At 45.3% G+C, this 22,172-nt stretch overlaps 4 protein-coding genes and 2 non-coding genes across 8 annotated transcripts; 3 read left to right on the top strand and 3 right to left on the bottom strand.

Moving 5' to 3' along the window:
* Positions 1 to 682: 682 nt before the first annotated feature.
* Positions 683 to 9,335, bottom strand: dlgap5 (discs, large (Drosophila) homolog-associated protein 5). 2 transcript variants are annotated; one of them, XM_023814433.2, is made up of 19 exons: positions 9,214 to 9,335; positions 8,051 to 8,287; positions 7,386 to 7,570; positions 7,019 to 7,093; positions 6,796 to 6,835; positions 6,608 to 6,691; positions 6,447 to 6,527; positions 6,180 to 6,251; positions 5,984 to 6,015; positions 5,526 to 5,731; positions 5,260 to 5,400; positions 4,946 to 5,034; positions 3,580 to 3,740; positions 3,393 to 3,494; positions 2,890 to 3,145; positions 2,040 to 2,803; positions 1,676 to 1,847; positions 1,335 to 1,372; positions 683 to 1,256 (listed from the first exon to the last, which is right to left on the bottom strand). In XM_023814433.2, the coding sequence occupies exons 2-19, from the start codon at positions 8,283 to 8,285 to the stop codon at positions 1,149 to 1,151; spliced, it is 2,841 nt and encodes a 946-aa protein (XP_023670201.2). In that variant the 5' UTR covers positions 8,286 to 8,287; positions 9,214 to 9,335; the 3' UTR covers positions 683 to 1,148. The 2 variants fall into 2 exon arrangements, with proteins under 2 accessions (XP_023670201.2, XP_072568105.1); XM_072712004.1 differs by lacking the exon at positions 1,676 to 1,847.
* On the top strand, positions 5,770 to 5,841 carry trnae-uuc (transfer RNA glutamic acid (anticodon UUC)). The gene has a single exon. It is a non-coding gene; the product is annotated as a tRNA-Glu (tRNA).
* A 418-nt stretch (positions 9,336 to 9,753) lies between the features above and the next one.
* trnal-uaa (transfer RNA leucine (anticodon UAA)) lies at positions 9,754 to 9,836 on the top strand. Its single transcript has one exon. It is a non-coding gene; the product is annotated as a tRNA-Leu (tRNA).
* A 2,865-nt stretch (positions 9,837 to 12,701) lies between these two features.
* LOC111845226 (hydroxycarboxylic acid receptor 2) lies at positions 12,702 to 14,128 on the top strand. Its single transcript, XM_023814470.2, has 2 exons — positions 12,702 to 13,644; positions 13,951 to 14,128. The coding sequence occupies exon 1, from the start codon at positions 12,702 to 12,704 to the stop codon at positions 13,602 to 13,604; it is 903 nt and encodes a 300-aa protein (XP_023670238.2). The 3' UTR covers positions 13,605 to 13,644; positions 13,951 to 14,128.
* Positions 14,129 to 15,179: 1,051 nt separating this feature from the next.
* On the bottom strand, positions 15,180 to 18,234 carry LOC111845250 (uncharacterized). Of its 2 annotated transcripts, none has more exons than XM_023814548.2 (2): positions 18,049 to 18,234; positions 15,180 to 17,031 (listed from the first exon to the last, which is right to left on the bottom strand). In XM_023814548.2, exons 1-2 carry the CDS (start codon positions 18,072 to 18,074, stop codon positions 16,071 to 16,073), a joined length of 987 nt encoding a protein of 328 aa, XP_023670316.2. In that variant the 5' UTR covers positions 18,075 to 18,234; the 3' UTR covers positions 15,180 to 16,070. The 2 variants fall into 2 exon arrangements, with proteins under 2 accessions (XP_023670316.2, XP_023670318.2); XM_023814550.2 differs by having other exon boundaries at positions 15,180 to 16,998.
* Positions 18,235 to 19,215: 981 nt separating this feature from the next.
* Positions 19,216 to 21,955, bottom strand: atf4a (activating transcription factor 4a). Its single transcript, XM_023814546.2, has 3 exons — positions 21,776 to 21,955; positions 20,623 to 21,063; positions 19,216 to 20,444 (listed from the first exon to the last, which is right to left on the bottom strand). Exons 2-3 carry the CDS (start codon positions 20,921 to 20,923, stop codon positions 19,534 to 19,536), a joined length of 1,212 nt encoding a protein of 403 aa, XP_023670314.2. The 5' UTR covers positions 20,924 to 21,063; positions 21,776 to 21,955; the 3' UTR covers positions 19,216 to 19,533.
* Between the last annotated feature and the right edge of the window lie 217 nt (positions 21,956 to 22,172).

Below are 22,172 nucleotides of genomic sequence, written 5' to 3'. Positions count from 1 at the left end.
CAGATGTTTTTGTACCCCTGTATGCTGGGGGCAAATGTGATGCAATCTTTTCTTTTTATTGTATGATAATTTATCCCTGGTGTTAATTCCTTGTGCTCCGGATCCTTCGCCATTCTTCAATTAAAGTGTGCATTTCAGCGGTATAGTCAGATAAGGTGTTTGTCTTAAAATGCTCATTCTGGGCCTTTTCTCTTGTGTGGAGCCGGAAATCAGCACTACAGCAAAGAAAAGCACCAAAAGATAACCTGTCACACAAGCAGTGCATGAACAGCTAGGCTGTCTACACACCTGGCAGCTACACGCAGTGTCTGATCACTGTAAGCAGCTGCATTGCGGCTCCGATAACTGATGCAGATGAAGCAAAATTCCGAAACCGTCCTGGAAGCTGCCTGTTCATAAAACCCTGCTGACAGCAAGTCATCCGCTTACGGCGACCGGTGAGATGATCGACGCTTCAGGCAGAGTATGCCGCTGCTTCCTGCCTGCTGGGTGATGTAGGTTTACCTGGGTCACAGCCCAGTATGCCCATTAATTTGTTTAACAGAACGATCTTAATTCTTAGTCATAATTTTAAAAAATGTAACCTAAAAAAAAAGTAGCATAGTGTTGGTACCTCTGGTGACGGGAAGGCCCACGGGGATTCCCTTCAGAAACTCCCACACAAATGCTTGTCAATAGTAGCTTCCAAAGAAAACACTAATTGATACATTTATTTATATTAGAAAATACAGGAAAAAAATACAATTAATCAAATATGCAAAATCTCCTTACGTCATCGCTGAACATGACCACATCAAAGCATAATTCGCAGCATTGACTAGTTTTACAAGGTAAAAAGGTCGATCCACTCAGTTAAATGTTGGACCATTTATTAATTCAGCTACTTGCTTAATCCATGAAAAAACGGTAAAGTTTTATGTTTGAGTCAAAGGTGAAGTACAAGGCAGTGGGGAAACTACACACTGCATCCTAAAGAACCAGCAAACACCAAAACAAATACAATATATTTCACTATTCAAAATGCAAAGCAGGGCATTCGGTGAGGGTACATTGTGCATGAAGCAAGAACGAGCAGAAGAGACCACAAGGTACAACGTTTTATTGAAGGTCTCCTTCACCGAGCCAAAAGGAAGGCTGCACGCTTCTGTTCAGCTGCTGGAGGGAGGGGTGAACATCATGAGGTCCCTCCCACACACTGACTGGCGGACCTTCACCTTCTGCTCCGGGGTGAAAAGCAGCAAACTGGAACCTGGCAGCTGTGGGGAGAGAGGGGTGGGGGTGACGCGGAGCAGCACTGCCAGCTGGACGCAGTGACGGCGATGGGCCACGCCTACCTCCGCCGGCTCCAGTGCCCTCAGCTCCCTGGTTGGACCTGATGGATCAAAGGGGTCACAGCCTTAGCATGTGGCCGCTGCCGATTGGACTCTGAACTCCAAACAGGCCGAGCGACCCAGTTCACCCCCCACAGTGACTGTGGTATTAGCCCTGTCCCTGCTGCAACTGCACAGATCGGGGTCTCAGACTCAGTTCCCAGCAGGCTGTATTCAATTTCTCAACTGGACCAGTTACTTTTCCTGTGTATATTTTCCAGTGCCAATAAATATATATAGCTAAATGACAATCTGCCAGAAACTGAGTGAGCACCTGGCGTGGGGACAGGACGAATGACCCTCACCCATGTGATTTAGAGCGCCCCCCACAGGCCACTCTCCCGGCTGGGGCCCGGGGCTGTCAGCGTTCACGTCGACAGCCATCGGCGATGCTTCCGCGGAGGCCGGCCGCCAAGGCGAGAGGCTGCTCCTTATCGGGGGCCGCAGGTAGCGCTCGAAGTCCAGGCCTGTGAGGTACTGACATGCCCACAGGCAGGGGGGCGCTGTTACGTGTGCAACCCCAGGGTACAGAGGCGGGGGAGGGGGGGAAGGTGGAGGGGGACGGAAAGGGTGCCGCTGCCTACACCCAATGAGCCGACAGTCATCCTCCTGTGGACAGGAGCATGATGGGTATAGTGGAGGAAGAAATGACAATGTCAGGCAACTTACCTCAACGTAGGAGGAGTCTGGGGTTGAACTCATGTCCACGTCTGCAGTGGGGCTCTGTGTGGAATCAGGGGCGGCACAGGGGGTAGGCTGGGGGGCACTTTGGGACAACTCACTGAGGGCAGTGAGCCCAGCATCTATTGGGGCACTTTCATATGGGGTGGGGGACAGGGTAAAACTAAGCCCATGGGCACTGGCCAGGGAGGAATTCGCGCTACGAGAGGGTGAGTGAAGAAAGCTTGAATTTTGTTCCAAATTTTTGGTTGACAGGTCACCCGAAGGACATTCCACCTCTGCAGCCAAGTCAGCCTGACCACCCGTCTCTGTCTCTGCCACGAGACCCTGACCCTCTTCCACTTGTGGTGGCTCAACGTCCGTTTGCGATTCTGCGGGGAGAGGGCTGCCCAGTCTGGGGCACTGCAAAGGGGCACTGGCCAGATCGGGCTCCGAATGGTCATCAGATAAACTGGGCCGCTTACTGTCGCTGGCTACCTGAAATGCAGGGCAGCCATTCGGAAGGGAACCGTCCTGAGTCACATGACCTGAGGGCGAACGGAAGGCGCTAGGGGCATCGGCTTGTGCGTCATCCTGAGGGAGGGTGGACTGGGAGAGGGAATGAGGGGTGCGACGTGGGGGGGTTAGGGTGTGGAGCCTCTGGCAAACAGGGGAAGGCTTGACCGCGTCAGAGCGCCGAGGCCTCGCCGGAGTCGTGAACGCGGAAGCGGGAGAGGCAGCCGCGCTGAGCCGAGCCGATCTTCTTAAAAGACCTACAGACACGGAAACACCGTGGAAGACTGAGTCGTGGAAGCTTTGAAAGTTACCGAAACAACGTGCAGAGAGCGCAGAAACTCACCCGGCAGTTTGGCTGGGCTCTCCACCTTGAAAAAGCCCCCGTGGAATACCACGGCCGGGGCGGGGGGCTCTGGGGGCGCCGCCGCGTCCGCAGGGGCGTCGGCCACAGGCTCGGCACATTCGCCCGCAGCTGCCCGCCTGGCCCTCATGGCGGCCTTGACCGCCGCCAGCCGGCTCTTGGCCGCGGCGCTCGCCCCCACGGCGCTCCCCCCACTCTCCCCCGCGCTCTTGCTAGCTGGAGCTGCCTGGGCCACCTTCTGCACAGAAACACGCCAAGACACTCAAACCCCCTCTTTCCCTCCTACTATATGTCATTTAAACCTGTCATAGGTTGAGAAATGTACACACAATAACGATGACACGATAAAAACTAATTCCTATACATAAGAAATGGATGCAGAGACTTTGAAGAATGTTGGATGGTAACGGTTTGAGGTAAATAAGGACTCCTGGACTCATGATGACAGGAAGCTCGTGTCCTGGACATGTGGAAATCTCACGCACCTTGACGGCCCGCTTCGTACGGGGCCGAAGCTTGGGTTCGTCTTGCCATCCTCTGCACTCTGCTGCTTTCAGACCGTCAAACTTCTTCATCACATCCTCCACCTGAGCCAAGAATCTCTGTCTCAAGGACGTGCTGCAGATCTTATGGCGGCTGCCAGCGAGCCGGGACGGCGGCTGGCTCACGCACCTGGAAGTACACCATGTCCCAGAAGCCCTGCAAATCGCTGCAGGTGGTGATCTTCTCCCCGCGCCCCAGGGCGCAGTCGTCCACCAGGCCTTCGAACTGGCTGAAGCGCTCCTTCATCAGCAGGCGGGCCTGGCCAATGGCCGTGCGCATACCATCCCTGACTGAGGGATTCAATAAGTCATTCAGCTGAACATCAATCCTGGATGGTATCAAACTAAACTGAGCCCTTGCCTGAGAAGTGAAGCTAAATCACTGTTAACCGGGATGGTAAGCAAACATCACGAGAAATAAAGAACTTCAGTGCTTCGGATTAATTTCATCACTAATTAATGTAATTAAGCACCTGGACATTTATGAGCATCTTGTTACCTATTACACGGATCACCTGTGCAACATTTGGAGGAGGGTTTCACAACAGAGCTTCTGAGAGACAGACCCTGAAGAGGGTAACTTGGCGCCAGACAGCAAGCCACCCTCACTGGAGCGGCATCCCTCAGCAGGGGTTAAAGTAAAAGAAAAATCCTGAGCCTGAACTTTTTTTGGGGGGGACTTTTGTATTTGAAGGACTTACTTCAAATATTGACAATAATAACAAAAATAAAGTTAAAAAAAACTGCTAAACAATAGCAAGTGCTTAAAGTGCTTAAATAACAAGTGCTCAAAGTCCTAAAGAACTGAACTGCTAAACTGAAGATTAGAAGTGAAATCAAGGCCATTATCACTTATTCACTTATTATCACTTATTCAATGCTTCATCAACATTGAGTGAGAACACAGAATTTTTTTTTAGCTTCTCAGACAAACATTTTTTGAACTGTAATGCAATTCCATGAGTGTTCATGTAACTCGCATGTTGATTTGAAACCGACAGGCTAGTTAACGCTTTTTTGTCTTCTGCCAGTTTTTTTTTTTTTTTTTTTTTTTTTTTACACAGGGTGACCAGTGGATGCGAAATTCTGAATGACAAATCATGTTCTGCTATAAATGTGCACAAACGTATTTTTAAATCGCAGACACGGTCAGTCATAGACAACGGTGTGTCAGCTGTAACAGTTGCTCCCGGCAACGTCGTGGTAAGTTTGAGTGCACAAGCAAGCACTTTCTTAGCGCTGCTGGCATACAGTAGCTTCCTCGAGCAAGTCGTGCAGAAACAAGCCCCCCGGCTCTCTCAGTTTCTTGCACCAACTGCCAAAAGGCTCGCCATCTCTACTTTCTTCAATCCACACCCAGCGCCATTTATTTTTGAGTCCTTTATCTACTGCTGGTACATCATCCCCAGGCTTCATAAACTTGCGCTCCATTTTTTTTTCTCCGACAACGAATACTTTAAGCCCTGCCTCAGTTCTGCCTAGCAGGAGATACTCACTTTCCTCCGGAATGGAGGAGTCCTCGGTTCGGACCTCCCACTGCTCACAGAGCCCGCTGAGCCGCTCAGTCTCACTCGCCATTACTGCCCTGCAGGAGGTGGGGCACCACATCAGAGAGGACACCCCAAGTGCACTCGAGATAGCATGTCTGGGGGCCACAGACACCCCCGAAAGACCGTAAGCCTTCAATACTCGTCTACTGAAGATTTTAAGCCGATAATGCACTCAGTAGGTAAACAGATTCAGAGGTTGAACAGCAAATATTCAGGCGACTGTGTTATCAAGGAACAGAATGCAATGCGCGAGACCTCACCTGAAATAGGGAACGTCGTGCTGTGCTTCCTGCGGACCTGCAGGGGGCGACGGGGTCCGACGCAGAGGTGGAGGAGAAGCCGGCTGTATGGAGGGCCGGGAAACCACAGGGGAGAGAAAGGAGAGTTTCGGGGAGGCAGCGCTGTAGACAGTGTAGGACAGTGATGAGTGTTTATCAGAGAGCAAATTCAAAGGGTATAAGAATAAATACTGTTACAGAGACTGGTTTCTAAGCAGGAGCACTTCAAACGCAGCGCTGCAGGGTACCTTGGGGTGAGAAAGGCATCGGCAGAGCGTGGAGTGAGGGGGGCGCACTGGAAGGGCTTCAGACCAGCCGGCGCATGGAACACAAAGCCCTGGGGTGCAAAAGAAGGGGGGTCGGGAGGTACGTCAGCCCTGGCACCCCGCGCCGGTCCTGCGGGGGGGTGGGAGGGAGCAGCCTCTGATTCCTCTCTCTCATCTTGAACAGCAGCCTGAAACAGAAGAACGTTAAATATTCAAACTGTACATGTCCCACATGGTCTAGCGGTTAGGATTCCTGGTTTTCACCCAGGCGGCCCGGGTTCGACTCCCGGTGTGGGAAATGCAATATTTTGATGCACCTGTACAAAGCATCTGCCTGCTTAAATTAAATGGGTAAATGTGAGACGTCGCCGTGGGTAATGACAGTTTCCATTCACCTCACCGTTTTGAGAAGCCCGGTGAATATAAAGATGAAAACTCACCTTCTGTTCTTTGGGGGGCATCTTAGTTTTGCCTGGTAAGAAGAAAAAAAAAAAAGTCATGTGGCATGATCAGTCCAGTAAAGCTTAGGTCTACTTTAATTTAGAGGCAATATAAAAATACTGTAAAAGACGACAGGAAAATAAACACTTGAGGACGAAGGATAAGTGGATGGTTGGTAAAGTAAGGATGTCATACTTTGCACTGGCTTGGCTCTGCCTTTAGGGGGCTCCACGTGCTGCTTACTGGAAGCTCTGGTTGTACGGCCAGCTTTTGGGGAGAGAAAAGTATGACAGTTGCACCCTTAGACACAGTTCAATTAGCACTGACTTTGATCTTCTACTGTCCACAGCAGACCTTCCTGACCACATCACCACCTTCTGCTAACACCAAGGTTTTAATCTGAATGACTTAAACGAACACATCCAGGTCACCTCTGCTGAACAAAGACCTGCATTCTCACACCTGGTTTCTGCAGAGCTGCTTGGGTAGAGGTCTGTGAATCACCGGCAGATCTGGTTGCTGGGGTTCTAACAGCGGCCTCCACTGCAAATACAAGGGGATACAATGTCTACATCAACAGAATATGGAAAATCAGATGTTTCAGGAGCAGGGTTCCATGTTACCTGCAGTCGCTTTGCCTCTTCCTGATGAGGGCGCTGTGGGTTTGTTTACTCTACTCGCTGGTGCCTTGACTACAGCTGGTTCCACTTTAAATAGGGAGGAGAGACACAGTGGTAAAGATGTGTGTGAAGCAGCTTATATCAAGTACTAAATGAGAGAAAGAAACCTGAATACAGGCAGGTGCACAAACCTTTTCTAGGTACAGCTTTCTGCGGTACAGGCAAAGCAATCTGAGCAGTTAGAAAAGAGAATTAATTCATTTAAATCATACCAAGCCAGAAGGTGAAGGCCCTCATACAGCCAATAACAGATATGGGCAGGAACATTTCTGGTGACAGTGATACTAAATGTGACCGATATTAGAAAAATGGCTGAGAAGAAAAGCAGCAAAGTTTGAGACAGTGTTGAAGCACCTTCTGAAGTGGCTGCTGCTTCATGGAGCGCGTCACACGGCCGGACGGAGCCGGCGCCGAAGCTGGCACCAGAGGCTACCAGAGAGAGAGTCTGGAAATAAGGTTTCTCTAATATGGAAATTTTTTGTAGCACTCTTCAGAAACACAAGACAAAACACCAGTTCATGAACTGACTTCAGGAGTTTAATTTATACTGTAAAAAGCAAGGAGGAAGATTTCGCCATTGATTATAACCTCTATAATCATACAAACAATAAAACAATGAACACCTGTGTCTGATACCACCAAAGTTGATATTCTGCAATAGTCTGAACAGAGAGCCAAACTCCAAGTGTGTATTTGGGAAAAGCCGGACACCGTGACTCACCTTGGCCCTGCTCGGAGCGCCGGACACCTGGGAGAGAGGGGCCAGGGGCTGGGGCTTATACAGGCCCACCTTAAACACCCCGCCCTTCCTCTCCCGCTCTCTCTTCTCCTTCTCCTTCTGTAGCTCCTTGGCCTCCTTGTAGCGGCTCAGCATCTTCATCCTCTCCTCCGCGGCAGCATTTGGATCTGAGCAGCATGAGCGACAGACAGGCATGGGGTACTTCTCACGATGGTCCCAGCACAACACAGGGTGAACAGGTTTTCTGAATCCCAGTTAATGAGTTCTAATGTTCCTTGTTGCTTTGATTGGCAAAGCAGAACAGAAACCTGCATAATACATACATATACAAAAACCAGACCATCAGAAACATAACAGACAGCGTCTGATGCCCTACATTCCCATGCATGTCCACACCACATACGCTTTAAACATCCGTTACATTTTATAAGCCTCTGATTACATATTTAGTTTTAGACGGTCATATTTTGCACTCTAAGAGTCTTGAAAGACTCAGGCTGTGAGATAAAGAACTTGAAACATACATGGCTTTGACAAAATAAGTAATTTCATATACAATCCTTACATTTTAAACCAGTCCCAGGTAGCTTAATCCCATTCCAAGATCAAATAAATTAGTCAAACAACGCCAGGCGAGGCAAGTTCACCTCTGCCTTGTTTTTTTGTGGGCACCGTCTCCTGGCGACACACCGCCACCTGACCAACGGCCGACACGTCCAGGGCAGATGCGTCCATCTCCGGCAGCTTGTCGAGGCGTCGCAGCCGGGTCAAGGCCCGGTCTCGGTTCTCCTTCTGGGACTGCGAGCGACGCCGGGACATCTTGACACGCAGCATGGAGACGCTGCTGTCCGGCTGGCGCAGGTATGAGAAGCGAGACTCCATTCCTGGTGGACATGATGGTTCGGGGAAAGAATTCACACTTCAACTTTATCGATCGCATATACAAACATACACTACATACAAGCATGTGTGTCGTGAAATGCCTCAGACCATGCAGTAAAGCGAAACCCAAGCGGTCTATTAACACGGCTTACGGGACCCCTGCCTCATCAACCCATCTCGGCTTCATCCATCACCCAGGTTCGGTCTCATGGGGAAACTAGGACCACAGCCCACACAAGTAGCCGGGTCAGTATCAGGTCCAAACCCTATACAAAAGAGTAACATGGCCCCCTGTGTAGGGTGACCAGCCTTCCTGGTTTGACACGGACAGTCTGGATTTTAGACTATTGCTCAGGTGTCCAGAGAAATAACTGACATATAATAATGTGTGTGTATGTCTGTGTAGCAGACACATGCTACATAAGCGTCCCGGTTTGGGAATCTGTCACCCATCCCTGTCAGGTTACGGTTAACCTAAGCCCGACACCCAGACTGTTTGGTATCCTGAGCACCATTTCAAACGACGTTTAACGCGAAGATTCCAGCAGGGACAGTGGCTATAACTGTGCTCCAACAGTGCATTTCCCCAGTTCGGAATCAAGGTCCCAAAACCCTTCAGAAAGGTGTAAAATATAGATCAATCGCTACACATCCATGCGTGAACAAAAAACACTCCGATCGCTGAGTTACTCGGGATCCCCTTAAAACAGGACAGTTGCTTATAACAAACAGAATCTAGACCGCAATATAACTGACACACAATAAATCCTCAGCAGTAATTAAACGACAAGAAATGCTAAAAAGACGCTAGATTGTCAACACGGTTACACCTAGTGCCTGGATACATTGGAAAAAGCCCAAAGTCACGGCAAAACTGATTATTCATCGAAAATCTGCCAAACTGAGATACGTAATAAATTAAGCTTACCTGCTACAGGTGGTATATCCGAGTTTTAAAAAAAAGAAAGAAAAGAAGTAAACTCACTATACTATTTCGATCCGACTACTAACTACAACAACATTAAAATGGCGGGCGTCGTTTTGAAAAACTACTACTGTGCGCTAATTGGATGCCCTCTGTGTTTTTTTTAACAAAAGCAATGGTCTGATTGGTTGGAATTCAAAAACTCCCGTATGAAGCTTTACTATTGGTTTAGGTTGGAAGCTGCCAGAGGGGTATTTTATAGTGAGAAGTCAAGATTTTTTTTAAAGACTGTAAACAATCACATACAGGATACAATTAAATGCAAAAATCAGATAATGGAAGAACAGTTACATGACGTTGCACCCGTAAACATAAACGAGCGGATAGTGAGGAGTCCGGTAGCATATGACGTAAGGTCCAGGTCTATCAGCGGGATCGCAAACATATTGCATTAACGCTATGGGCACATATAGCGACGCCAGTAAACTGCATGTCTTTAGATTCCAAAAGGAAAGCTAAGTGACACAGACGCACCTTATTGTGACCAGGATGGCCGAGTGATTAAGGGGTTGGACTTAAAATCCAATAGACGTGAGTCTGCGTGGGTTGAAGTCCCACTCCTGGTAATTATGCTACCGGAGCAGTAGTGGCCTAATGCTTAGGGAAGCACCCTACTCAGCAAAGTACCACTGAGTACTGCTGCCCCCTGCTCTGTCATGACGTCACATATCTGTTAATTGCATGGGACACATTTCATTGTTGTGGCCTGTGATATGTGGCAGCAATGGCAACTAATCACTTTCACAGACCAGAGGTGGGATTCAAATAGGGTCAGTTAACTGGTATATCTTTAAATCTTTTAACAGGGCAGTGTTAGTGTTCAGTGGGTTCAGTTCCCACCCTGTGTGGGGAGCTGCATGCCCCTGTTTGTCAGTATGGCTGTATTTAGGTTTCCTGTTATGATTCAAAGACATGCTGTGGCTGGTGTTTCCAAATTGCCTTTAAATTCTGTATTTCATCATTTTGTGCAACATATTCCCTACATTCAGTAAGGAGACACACTGCTCATTAATGACCCATTTATTCATAACCGCATATCCAGCAGAGGGCCCTGGTGAGTCTGGAAGCAGATGGTCCATGTAAGGGAGACCTGTTCAATAATCACCCACCGATGCATAATCTCCTGTTCTTGCTGGGTGGAGCTTTTGCTCTGGGGTCCCAGAAGCGGAATCATTACACCCCTAAATGCGTAAGACTTCACATCCTGAGGAGCATCGTGAACCAGAATTGGAGACAAAATAGTAAAATATATATAAAATATATATTTGTGATGTGTTACAGGCTAAGCAGTGCCCAGAATTCATACCATGTATCCAGTCGATGGTTTCTGCAAGCCTGGAGCATATCGCAGAAAGCATGCAAGCCTGTGCAAAATATCATAGGCAAATGCAGTCCTTTGTAACTCATACATTGCAATCAATACCGACATCCGCAGCGCATGCTATCAAGTAGTGGCAGATATTACTCAGCATATTGCTGAATGGTAATGTAAAGCAGATGATATGTGCTGTTCTCTTGTTAATGTGTCTTCTCCAGCATCCGGAAATCGCTCAAGAGAAACTGTTCACTGTGATATACACGCCAAAGAAAATCAAGCAGAAACACAGGCCTGAGAGGCATATCGATTTACTTCACCACTTAAATGAGCTGAATGGCGATTCAGTTTCCATGGTGACGAGTTAGACAAACACAGCATTGAAACATCTGGCAGTGGTTGCAGTCATTAGGTCATGCTTTGTTGTATGCTGAGATTAATGTCTTATTTGCTGAGATGACAGTGCTGTACAAATGTTTTAATTTATTACTAAGACTGTGGGCAGGATGGACTGTGAGTGCAGACAAATATTATGATTACACGACTGACACTGTTTTTAATCCAATTTAACCTTTTTGTGTTCTACAGTTCCTGTGTGTTTGTGTTTGACATTCTTCTTGGGTCACTTTGCTTTTCGCTTCATTTATGTTTATTAATAACTTCAGACTTCATAAACTCTCTCGCCCTACTGTTCACGTGAGCTTTGCGTTCCGTACTCTGCCTGGTTTCCCCAAATGGTCTGTTTCTTCTCGAAAGCACGCCACGGCATTCTCGCATGCATCGACAGTCTTCCTCAGCACAGCTGGGGCTGAGGCTATTAGGTGAAGGCAGAATACAGAAGATATTTTTTTTGCAACGGGGGAGGGGGGGGCATGCTTCTGCTGAGGAGACCTCTGGGCAGACAGAGGATCCTTTCTGTCACCATTCATTCGTTCATTCAGCCACCCTGATCACGACAATAGCAACTATCTAACTAACAATAACTATATAATAATACATATCTAGGCAGTGATGGAGAACTCAATGGAAATCCATGTCGTCCCCTAACTCACCCTGTCTGTGGGCTTCGCAGTTCATCCCAAGCAATGCTCAGCCCACTTAAGTCAAAGATAATGAGCGATTCATTGCATGACATGTTACGATTGGGTGTCCCAAAAGGTGCTTTTCTTACAGTCCACCTGATAAGCCAGTCCCAAGTGCACCTACTGTGTCACACCTCCATGTCATGCACATGTAACACGTTACGACATGTTACACCAAATATCTCACCTGAGCATCCATATTGAGTTGCATCACTTGTTTTGCCCGCACATTGTGCTCAGTGCTTCAGTTGCATCAGTGAACAACAGCAAGCAGTGATGCGATGGGGGTATCTGCTCTGTCACCCCAACCACCCCTGCCCTTGCTTGGCCCTACCACAAAAGTGGGTGATAAACAGGCAGCTTTGGTCCACGCCCCACACTCTCACACACATAGACACCAGAAATATCGACCAATGCTGATCGAGTACAAGGGGGATTACATCAGCACCCTCAAAGAGAGGAAACTTTGCACCATTTCACTATTAATCTGGTTGGTTGCTGTTAAAAATATTTTTTCCACTGTTCTCCCAAGAGTATGTTTATATATTTTCAGCCCATGTGAACTTGCACTATACTAAGAAAAGGACTACAAGCGTGCCAAGAGTGTTAGCGGAAACTCTGATGAAAGACATTCCTGTCTTTCAGGTAAGGCATTTATTTAGAGTATTTTAATAAATATACCAGCACAGTTCAGCATGCTTAATATGGTTATAAGTACTGTATGTCAGTTACTGAACAATGATTGTATGAGAAAGTTTTGATGAAATCATCTCTGGAGATGTTGCTGTAGAGTTACGGTAAATTATGAAAATAAGAGAATGAAACAGTAAGAACAATACCATAGTTTTACTGTTTTCTGTTTTGATTACATTATGAAATTTAATGTGGTGTGAAACAAAACAAAGTGTTCATCTTCCTGTAAATTGTTTATATGTAATTATGGTTATACGCAGAGTGAAGAATGAGCTGGAAGTTGTAACATCTCTCTCTATTTTCAAGGATCCTTCTTCAAGATCACAGCACGTTGTGTAAGAATGAACATCCCTGTCAACGACAGTCATCCAGCCAACAGCACAACTCTGGGTTCTGGACCCATACTCTGGTACCAGTTCGATGTGTGCAAATCAGAGCCTTACGGTTTTGTGTTCTATTTTTTTGTTAAGGTGTTGAACATGGTAGTGGGAATCCCCGCAAATGTGATGGTCATGTGGCATGTGACCAAGAAGAGGGCTGACCCGTCCACCTCCGACATCTTCATCTTCAACATGGCGCTTCTTGATGCCTTTTTTAGCTTAGTGACTCCCATCGAGCTGGTGAACCGTCTCCTACTGGGTGATGACCGGATCTGGTACTTCCAACGATTAGCGTACGGGATCAAGGATGTCACTCCTCTCTTCCTCACGTGTGTCTGCTTGGACCGCTACGTAGCTGTGGTCCATCCGATCGTCTTCAGTAGAGTCAAGGACAACAGAATCAGAATAGCTTTGTCTTCATTTGTATGGACCCTAATCCTCGCCTATGCCTTGTCAAAGTCCATCGTGAACGACAATACCATCAATGAAGTCTTTGCCGGACTGATCCTGTCGGCTTTCAGCATCATGGTCTTCTGCAACATCTCGATCATTTGGGTCCTGAGGCGCTCAGTGATTGGAAAAGAGGAGATGCACCCGACGAAGAAGAGAGCGTTCAGGATGGTGATGATCGCCCTGGCCATCATCGTGGCCCTCTACCTGCCCCCTGTGGCGCTCTTCCCCTTCTCGAGGTTCTACAGCTTTGTTGCTTTCAACTGCAAGATCAGCGTCGTCGTCTTCGCCATCATGGACCTTAGTTGCAGCATCGAGCCTCTGCTGTACATATCCAAGATGACGTTTTTGGACATCCGTGGCTGTACATGCTGCCAAAGTCTAAGCAAGAATCCCATTCACGTTACTTCCTAATCCAGCCAAGACTCAACCAGGCACGTCCTGTCCAGTACAAGTAAGATTCCTGTTAATAGTACTGCCTGATTCAGCTGAGACCCAGCGGGTCAATTCCTGTACAGCCTTTTGCTGAAGGAAGCTTATCATGATCTCTTCCATATCCATATTCTGCTCTCATTATTGCATGATTACTCATACATACATATATTTATAAGATGAACAATTATATATATATATATATATATATATATATATATATATATATATATATATATATATATGTAGCATTAGCTTTGGTTAGCTGGAAGACTAAAGCTTCATTTTGATGGTAAGGATTGAATCTTGTTCATTTCTCCCTTCTTAGGAACTTGTTTATCCCACATTATCCACAGGAGCCATCAAGTTTTCAGATTTTTTCATCCCAGGAGTAATTTCCCACATAATAATTAAGATGTTAACAGATAGCTAATTAGGGCCGGCAGTTGAGACCCTGTGGGATTAATTAGGAGTCAGCAGAGCTGGAATGTTCAGATTCTCGGACAGATGGGGTAAGCTTGATAATTAATAATTCTGTAAATAAAGTGTTTATTTAGAGAAATTGCTTTTAAAGCAGAGCATACTACTGAAATATGACACCTTGTTTTCCTTAATATATATATATATATATATATATATATATATATATATATACACACACACACACACATATATATATATATTAAAAAATTCACATATATATTTTCTTCAGATTCAGAATTTTTAAACATAACAAATTTTCATGGTTTAATAATTCAGTCCATCAGAACTAGTACAGAAGTAGAATGATATTTCTCTGAAATTGTAATACATAATATGATATGTATTTTAATGAATGTGTTACTTGAAAATAAAATAAAAGACTTAAACAGGGCTGCAGGACCTTGCCCTCAAACACCGAGGCGGTACCTAGTTAATTATCAGAGCCTCAAATCAGTCCCTGGGTATCCTGATTAGTATAATTAGCTTTTGTAAATTTTAAAAGATATTAAGACAAGTGATAAAAGTAGCAGTATGTCAATTTACTATTTATTTGAAGTAAACAGACACTTATAGAAAATTATCTGTAAAATTGATATTTAATGTACCATATTGCAAAATATGTACTATTTCTGTGTCAGAATCTAAAAGATATTTGTAATTTAGAACTGTGAACTGTGTGAAATGTGAATCAACCCCTAACTGACTGACTCAAGTAGTTCAAACAGAAAAACTGGGCAACTAAAATTCTGAATTAAAATAATTTTGCTCATTATAATAGTGAATTCAATGTGAAAAGCAGTTCTGAAAAGAATGCGTTACTGGTTTGACACTGATTTCAGTACGACATTCTCAAATAAAAATTAATGATAATATATCTCATGTGTCTTTTATTCTAGAAGTTGAATATGCATTATTAATAGAAATAATATGACGTTTTCCTTTATGGTATTAAACTGTTTGACTTGCCTTCTAAGAATTACCAACGTGTTCTTCCACAGAGTAAAATGTCAGTTATTTTCAAAAGTTTTTAGCCAAAATTTTAGCAGCAATCAGACCAGACCTGCCAGAATAATCTACTATTAATCAAAGGTCATACTTTATTCATTTAGCAGAAAATTCCATCCAGAAAATCAAAAATGGATACATTCAATCCATAACCCATCTGTGAAACAAGAATACACATATTTTGCTCTTAATTAATATAGTGCAGGAGCAGTTAGTGTAAACAATGCTGTGCTAAAATATACAAGTGCCAAATGGATTGCAACGTCAAAAGATTCTGCAGTTCACAGAATTTCAATGCATGCTGCACCACTAGGGGGCGGTAGAAGAAAATAATTCCCGCGTAATGTAGGCAGAGCAGCAAGCTGAAGAAAGCTCCAGTAATTTAATAAGCAATTAGATTAATTGATTCAGGGTAAAAAAAAAAAAAAAAAAAAAAAACTGAACATTATACTATTTATTTCAAAAGTGAGTGGACCTCTGCAAATGTAATGTTTGGTTTTAAGCAGCTCCACAATCAAGCAAATTATTTCCAATTAAACCCAAAACAACAGTATTATATAAATGGAAAACCTTACAGCTGGGGTAGGCGACCCGGAACCTGGAGGACCAGTATCCAGTTCCAACCATAATACATTACCATCCCCATCTAGAGAGAACTGGTGCAGGAGTCAAACTCCCAAATAAATATAACATAAACAACAAATAAAAGTCATTCTTGAGGTTGCTGTTGATTTTCTTGTGAGTGGTGTGTATACAACTTTGAGACCATGGGTAGAAAGTATTATAAAAATATTATAATGATAAGATCATCAATAATAATAAGATATTATTATTATTAATAAATCTTCCCAATCAGCCTGCCTTGTGCCCCATGTGTTCTATGTATGCCGGAACAGGCTCTAGGTTACCCATGACAATCATAACAACAAAACTGTTTAATTCAAAATGAATTATCTGCAGCTATGGCTGGGTTATTTTTAGATGGAGATCTCTAAGGATCTCCATGCTGGCCACAGGGCCATCAACTGATGTGACATATCCGGGGTAGGTAGGGCAGTACTCGGGGGCAGATCTGGGTACGGACCCGTCAGGTGGAGTGAGTAGGGGAATGAGTTTGGCATGAGCATAATCAATCTCAAAGCCCTCAAAGATGAGCGCGACCCCCCAGGCGCCCAACCCCTCCTCGAGCAGCAGAGCCACCTTGCGTGCAGCCAGAACCAAAGCCCTGTAGTCATCTTCCTCCAGGCGGAAGATGTCGCTGGTTAGCGGCCGGCGGGGCACCAGGACAGTGAAGCCTGGCGCGCTGGGGAAAGGTGTGAGGAAGGCCACATGGGCCTCATCCTCCCAGACCCGCCACTGCTGCTCCTCCCCGCGCACAACGCGGGAGAAGAGGCCGCAGTGAGAGGGATCGCCCAGGAAACTGTAGTTTGGAGGTGCGTCGGGAGTTGGGAGCTTGGCCCGAATTTTGCCCCGGATCTTCTCCAATTCTGCATCCTGCCAGCGTGGCCCACATTTGGAGGTACAGTAACCGGGATCGTGAGGCTGGAAGTCCTTCTCCTCGGCCAAGTGGGGCCTCCAGCTGGGATCCAGCCCATGCAGGGGCAGCACGCGGATGTGAGCCGGCCGCTCTGGCTCGGGTTTGAACACCAGCGCACAGCGCTGCACCGAAAGACGCTCGCAAAGGAGGGCGGCCACCGTCCGTGCACCCAGCAGCAGAGACAGAAACTCCGTCTCTGCCAAGTGAAAAATGCTGCTGGGGCCGTTGGGGGATCTCTGAGTCAGGACAGCAGCTCCTGGAGTCCAGGGTTCGGGGTGTAGGAAGGCAACCAGCCGGTCTGTTTCCCAAATCAAATGCTGTTTATGAGCAGTGGAGCTCAGGAATGCCATCCTGGGCAGAGTAGAAACATCGAAAATACTTCCCCTAAATGAACCAGAACCAGATTACATTCATTCTGTTACATTTGCAGCCACTTCTATTAATCGTAATCTTGATACTAGATAAATTAGAACAAAACCCTTCTAAAAAAAAATTTAAAATTGAAAAACCACCAATGAATTGGAAGGGGCTGACGGCTCACAAAATCAGACATCCCAGATCTCCTGGAAGATCCGGTGTTACACGGTATTTTGTGACTCCAGGGGCGCGGTCTCGCGTGTTATTGTTGGGAATGAACGCAAGGTCCCTGTTCACGTGCACGAGCTGTCTGCGCAAAATACACAACGTAAAACGTCAAATAAACAATCAGAAAGAATAACTATCGTGTCGTTTTAAAACAATCATTTATTTGAAATCTGCATTTACGTACATGGATATATTCTTGGTCGATATTTCTATTTAGTTTGCACGCACCCCCTTTGAAATAAATACATTAAACTTAAAAGCGTGAAATCGTGGAAAATAGTCGCAACATCGGATATATGTTTTACAGCTCAAAATTACCCACTCTTTTAGCTACCTATATAATTGGCGAATGTTGCTTTTGAAAGAAACAACATGCAGAAGAGTTATTTCCAATCATAGCTCCTGATGCAACACTATAAGAAACACGAGGACGGAACAGAAAGTAGAACTTGAAAAAGTTACATTAACTGTGGTACGTTAAATGAAAATGGTAAAATAATTACAGTACGTGAAATGCGCAGGGGGCTCGTGCACTTGAACATGTACGACGGTCACAAAATATGATGCAACGCCTCTCATCTGTCGTTCTGCTATTCAGTGGAGGTAAGATTAAAAGACAAGAAGTTTTACCCCTGCAACCTCGCCCAATAATTTTATCACTCTCTAGCCCCTCAACTGCCTCCATGAAATATAAAAGCCTAAGGTGGGAAGTCTGCAAAATACTTATACTGTCCAGAGTGCATGGTATTCTAATATACCGCCTCTCAGAACAGCTAAACATAACAAATTACAGAAAATGAAACTCGCGTTACTTACCTTCGTATCAGTTTAGTTACAAACATACACTACGAATCGCATTTAAAGTGGTATGGTGTTTTCGGAAAAAGTTTAGTTGCTTTAAAGGTTTATTAGAAGTTTGACTTCCCGCAGATTTTCCCGTCCCCGTACTGATAAGAGGCTGGGAAAAATCCCGCGGAAGTCACGTGACATCAGGTCCGCCTCTCGCCGATGAAGTCGATGCGCGCGGGCTTCCGGTCCCCTTATGGCGCGAGTTGGAGCTTTTTTGTAGCGTTTCTGCATTCCTTTATTATTAGTTAAATGATTTCGTGTTTTAATAAATACGCTAACACATTTGTAAAGTATAGCAAACGGGGTTCACAGATAGGTTATCGTTATGTGCTTGTGGGTACTTTGTTTCCACAAGTTTGAACTGTTGTATGCCGTGAACTAAGATCAGATATGATTTAACTTTATTGATCCCAGAGATTTTTTTAAATATATGTCGACAAGCTAGTTAAATGATCTCATTAAACTGCAACGAAAATATAAAATGAAAATAATTTTAGGTTTTAGTATACCTGGATCAGTGCCTACAAAAGCACCGTTCAGAGTTACGTATCCCTTAGTTGATTTCAGCTGGGGCAACTGGCGCAATAGGAATGAGACATATCTGCTTGATGAACCGCAGGCCCAGACTTTCCATGTGTTCAATACAAGGACATAAACTTGATACAGGATTAACCAGTATTAAAAGGCTACTTATAGAGCTGATGTATTTTAGGAATAGTTGTTCAATATAGTTGCTTAGTACAGACTAGCACTCACACTCATGTGGCTTGCGTTAAAAGCAGCGCAGCTGTTAGCGTAGCTGAGGATAAGGAGAGAGAAAGACGTCTTCAGTTCCACATTCCAGCTTCTCCTAAGTTTAGTTCCTTCTCAGAAGCACCTCCCTAGCAGATGCCATAAGACCTAGGGAAATTTATACTGGAATCTCCTTCTATTCAAAAGCTGAAAACTCATACCCCTGGCTGGTGACCCACAAGCACTTAAATTGACTTTAAAGATGCCCTCAGCCCCACCCATTTGTAACTACTTTAAAATCAAGTCACACAGCAGGCCTATCCATTCACTGGGATGGTTTGAGTCCGTGCAACAGATCAGGATGTACTGCAAAATAAGTTTATACACCGTGTTCAACAGATGTTGAGGGAAATGTCTCAGCAAAGCTTTATTAGAAAAGATGCTTTTTACAAGCAAACAGTGGCACTACATGTACTATGTACAGAAACTGTTCATATTAAATAAATTCAAGTAATGCACTGTACAAAACAAAGGTGCGAAATGTGACCCCTTACTGGACATTCAGACTAAACAGAAACGGAAAACTACAAAATGTAGAGGAAACTGGAAAAGCTGGCAAATTAACGCTGAAAAATTAACCTTGCACTGGAGTTGATTTTTTCTGAGCAAATGACACTATTCTACATAACGGTGGGTTCTTCACTTGGGCCCTTCCTTGATCTACGATGCATCTTTACGGACATTATTTCTTCTGTTCTTCGCAGCCCGCACCTCTTCAATGAGATCTTTCAGATACTGGATCTCCTTACTCAGAGAGTCTGCCTTTTCACTTAGTTCCTGGTTCCTCTTCTCCAACTCACTGCACTCTGCATTCAGCGTGTCATGTTCAACCCTCTTCTTTTGACGGTATCGAGTGGCAGCGGTCTTGTTCTGCTCCATCTTTTTCAGCTTCTTCTCCACCACTTTTGGAGGAGATGAAACGGACTTCACCTTGGCAGTCACTGGTGACTGCACAGCAGGTACTGGACGCGAGTATGGCTTTGTGGTCAGGGAGCTGATTGATAGAACCGGCGAGCTCAGGCAGGGGCTGTGTTCCGGAGAACCAGTGTCAGAACCTACCCCGCTGTCACCATCAGAGAGATCTTCTGAGCAGACTGGCACCACATCCAAGACTCCTTCCTCTTCTTTGGGTGCCAGGACAAGGACAATGTGGGGTGTTGGAAGTGAGAGAACCATCTGGGGTGTACCTCCACCCTCTGAGGGAGCCAATTTCTCACCTTCAGACACATCCACCTCACTGCCCAGCTCCAAGGTGAAAGTTGAGGTTAATGATGGAGTAGGTGAGGGTGACTGAGAAGGGGCTGGGGAAGCTGGTTCCAACTTGACATCAAACTCATCCTGAGAGGGGGGCAGGGAACTGATACTTGGCAGTGCAAGGCGCAGCTCTTCCTGGGAAGTAGGAGAAGGGAATTGAAGGGAATCGAGATCCATTTCAGACTCAAGAGAAGCAAGGAGATCTTCTGGGGAGCTGGGAGACTCATCCGAATCACAGGAACCTATCAAGGAATCCAGGTCAAATTCATTGAAGTCTATCTTCTCTGCCATCCAGTCCATTCCAGAGAAGGCATCCTCTGAAAAAGAAAGTCAGTTCAATTTCATATAAAGTTATGACACTTAAATTCAGAACTTAGTTTACATTCTTACAGCAATGCACCTTTTAGCCATTAAGGCACTACAATTTTCATAAAAGACTGACTAGTCATCCCATGTGGCACAGAATCAAGGCCAATTTATATTAAAAATCCTCACCTCTGCCATTATTTGCTCTCACAGGAGCATCTAAGATCTCTTCAGACAGCCAGGAGAGGGCCAGTAGTTCATCCCCAGCCTTGTTGCCCAGAAGCGAAGGTGGTGAGGAAGGAGGGAAGAGAGAATGAAGGGAAGAGGTAGAGTCAGGGTAAGAGAAAGAGAGGGGAGATATAGGCCCCTCTAAGGAAGGCTTCTCTTCATATTTGTCCAGTAGGGGGCCAAAGGGGTCAGCCATCAGAAATGAGGACCCCGAGAACAGGGCCCCCACATCCTCCAAGCCGGCTTCCATACTCAGAGACATGGCAGGCAAGCACAGGGATCAGTGAAACGGCAAACAGTGGTAACTGTGGTTGCAAAAGCAAGGAGTCGTCGGCTGACAAGGAGTCGAGGGATTCTGCTATGCTGTCGACTGCAGCAATGCTGATGGTTGCTTTGAGGGACCTGCAGGGAAAAGTCAGAACAGGGTGAATGGGTAGGTTGTGGGTCTGGACATTTATGCAAATACCACATAACTGTAATGTCAACAATCATTAGATCATAAAGCCTAATTTGAATGTATATTAAAGTTGGATGCCATTTTTGGACTTAAACAGTATCTTCATATTTATAAGAAAAATGTTATAATCCACTTATTGTAGTCAGGATAAGTAGATGATCCATTTATAGGAGGGAGGAAAATATAATAACACGAATAACACGTGTTGATTTCAGGCATATTAATATACATTGCTAGACTACGACGTCCTTGGTGTTGACTTGGGCTTTTCGACAAGCCCGCCCTCAAACAGGCTGAAATACCAAATATGGACATGACCTAAGTTGCTCCGCCTTCCGGAAATCACCCAGTTACTGTACAGCTGACGTATCTCATGGCAGGCGCGAGCCCGCCAGGCGGAGTTTCCTTCTCGCCATTTTATTTACACTGTAGTGTAACGCCCTTGTACGGGAAGAGGAGATACACGCCATATTGGTTTTGCCACGTTGCTATTGTACAGCAGTCAGTTCACTACAGTTCTTTCCCTCAAGAAATTAAGATTATCAACTGATTTAGCGACAAATGTAGAACGCCCTTTGTTAAGACAGTCTCGACCTACCTAAACTCAACCAGTATTTAAATGACATCCGGTCAACAGATAATATCAAAAATACTTACGCCATTTTTGCCAAATATAAGGCCAGTGCACTGCACCGCTGCACTGTTGGGTTCGCCGCTGCTGGGTTGCAAATCGTTATTCTGCCATTTTCGTGCCGGGAGCGAAGGCGCTCACACACTTCTAAATATCAAATACTACTTCTTCTTAGACTTCTAGGAAATACACAAAACACTCAACTCGCACGAGTATTTATACAGTAGCAATGCACCCCACAGTAACCTTCCGCTTCAACTGGTATTCCTAGTATTAGTCCGCGATCACCTTAAAAGCTTTGTCTGTATTTGTCCCTCACGACCTATTTTAAGCAAACGAGCCAATGTAGGTTAAATATGCAAATAAGTACAACTGTGGGATATTCCCGTAACTTTGACAAAAAAACTGAAGCCATATCCGTGT

The sequence above is a fragment of the Paramormyrops kingsleyae genome, chromosome 5 (assembly GCF_048594095.1).
Source record: "Paramormyrops kingsleyae isolate MSU_618 chromosome 5, PKINGS_0.4, whole genome shotgun sequence".
NCBI classification, from domain to species: domain Eukaryota; kingdom Metazoa; phylum Chordata; class Actinopteri; order Osteoglossiformes; family Mormyridae; genus Paramormyrops; species Paramormyrops kingsleyae.
This window is presented reverse-complemented; position numbering and strand designations above follow the sequence as displayed.

Bases quoted from the DNA above. Each gene is read 5' to 3' on its own strand.
- dlgap5 (XM_023814433.2), bottom strand. From the start codon at position 8,285: ATGGAGTCTCGCTTCTCATACCTGCGCCAGCCGGACAGCAGCGTCTCC. The intron at 5,401-5,525 runs GTACCCTGCAGC...CACTGTCTACAG, and splicing joins GATGCCTTTCTCACCCCAAG to CGCTGCCTCCCCGAAACTCT. The intron at 3,495-3,579 runs GTGCGTGAGCCA...TTCTTGGCTCAG, and splicing joins GGGACATGGTGTACTTCCAG to GTGGAGGATGTGATGAAGAA.
- LOC111845226 (XM_023814470.2), top strand. From the start codon at position 12,702: ATGAACATCCCTGTCAACGACAGTCATCCAGCCAACAGCACAACTCTG.
- LOC111845250 (XM_023814548.2), bottom strand. From the start codon at position 18,074: ATGTTTGTAACTAAACTGATACGAAG. The intron at 17,032-18,048 runs GTAAGTAACGCG...TGGTTCATTTAG, and splicing joins GTAACTAAACTGATACGAAG to GGGAAGTATTTTCGATGTTT.
- atf4a (XM_023814546.2), bottom strand. From the start codon at position 20,923: ATGTCTCTGAGTATGGAAGCCGGCTTGGAGGATGTGGGGGCCCTGTTC. The intron at 20,445-20,622 runs GTGAGGATTTTT...TTTCTTTTTCAG, and splicing joins GAGAGCAAATAATGGCAGAG to AGGATGCCTTCTCTGGAATG.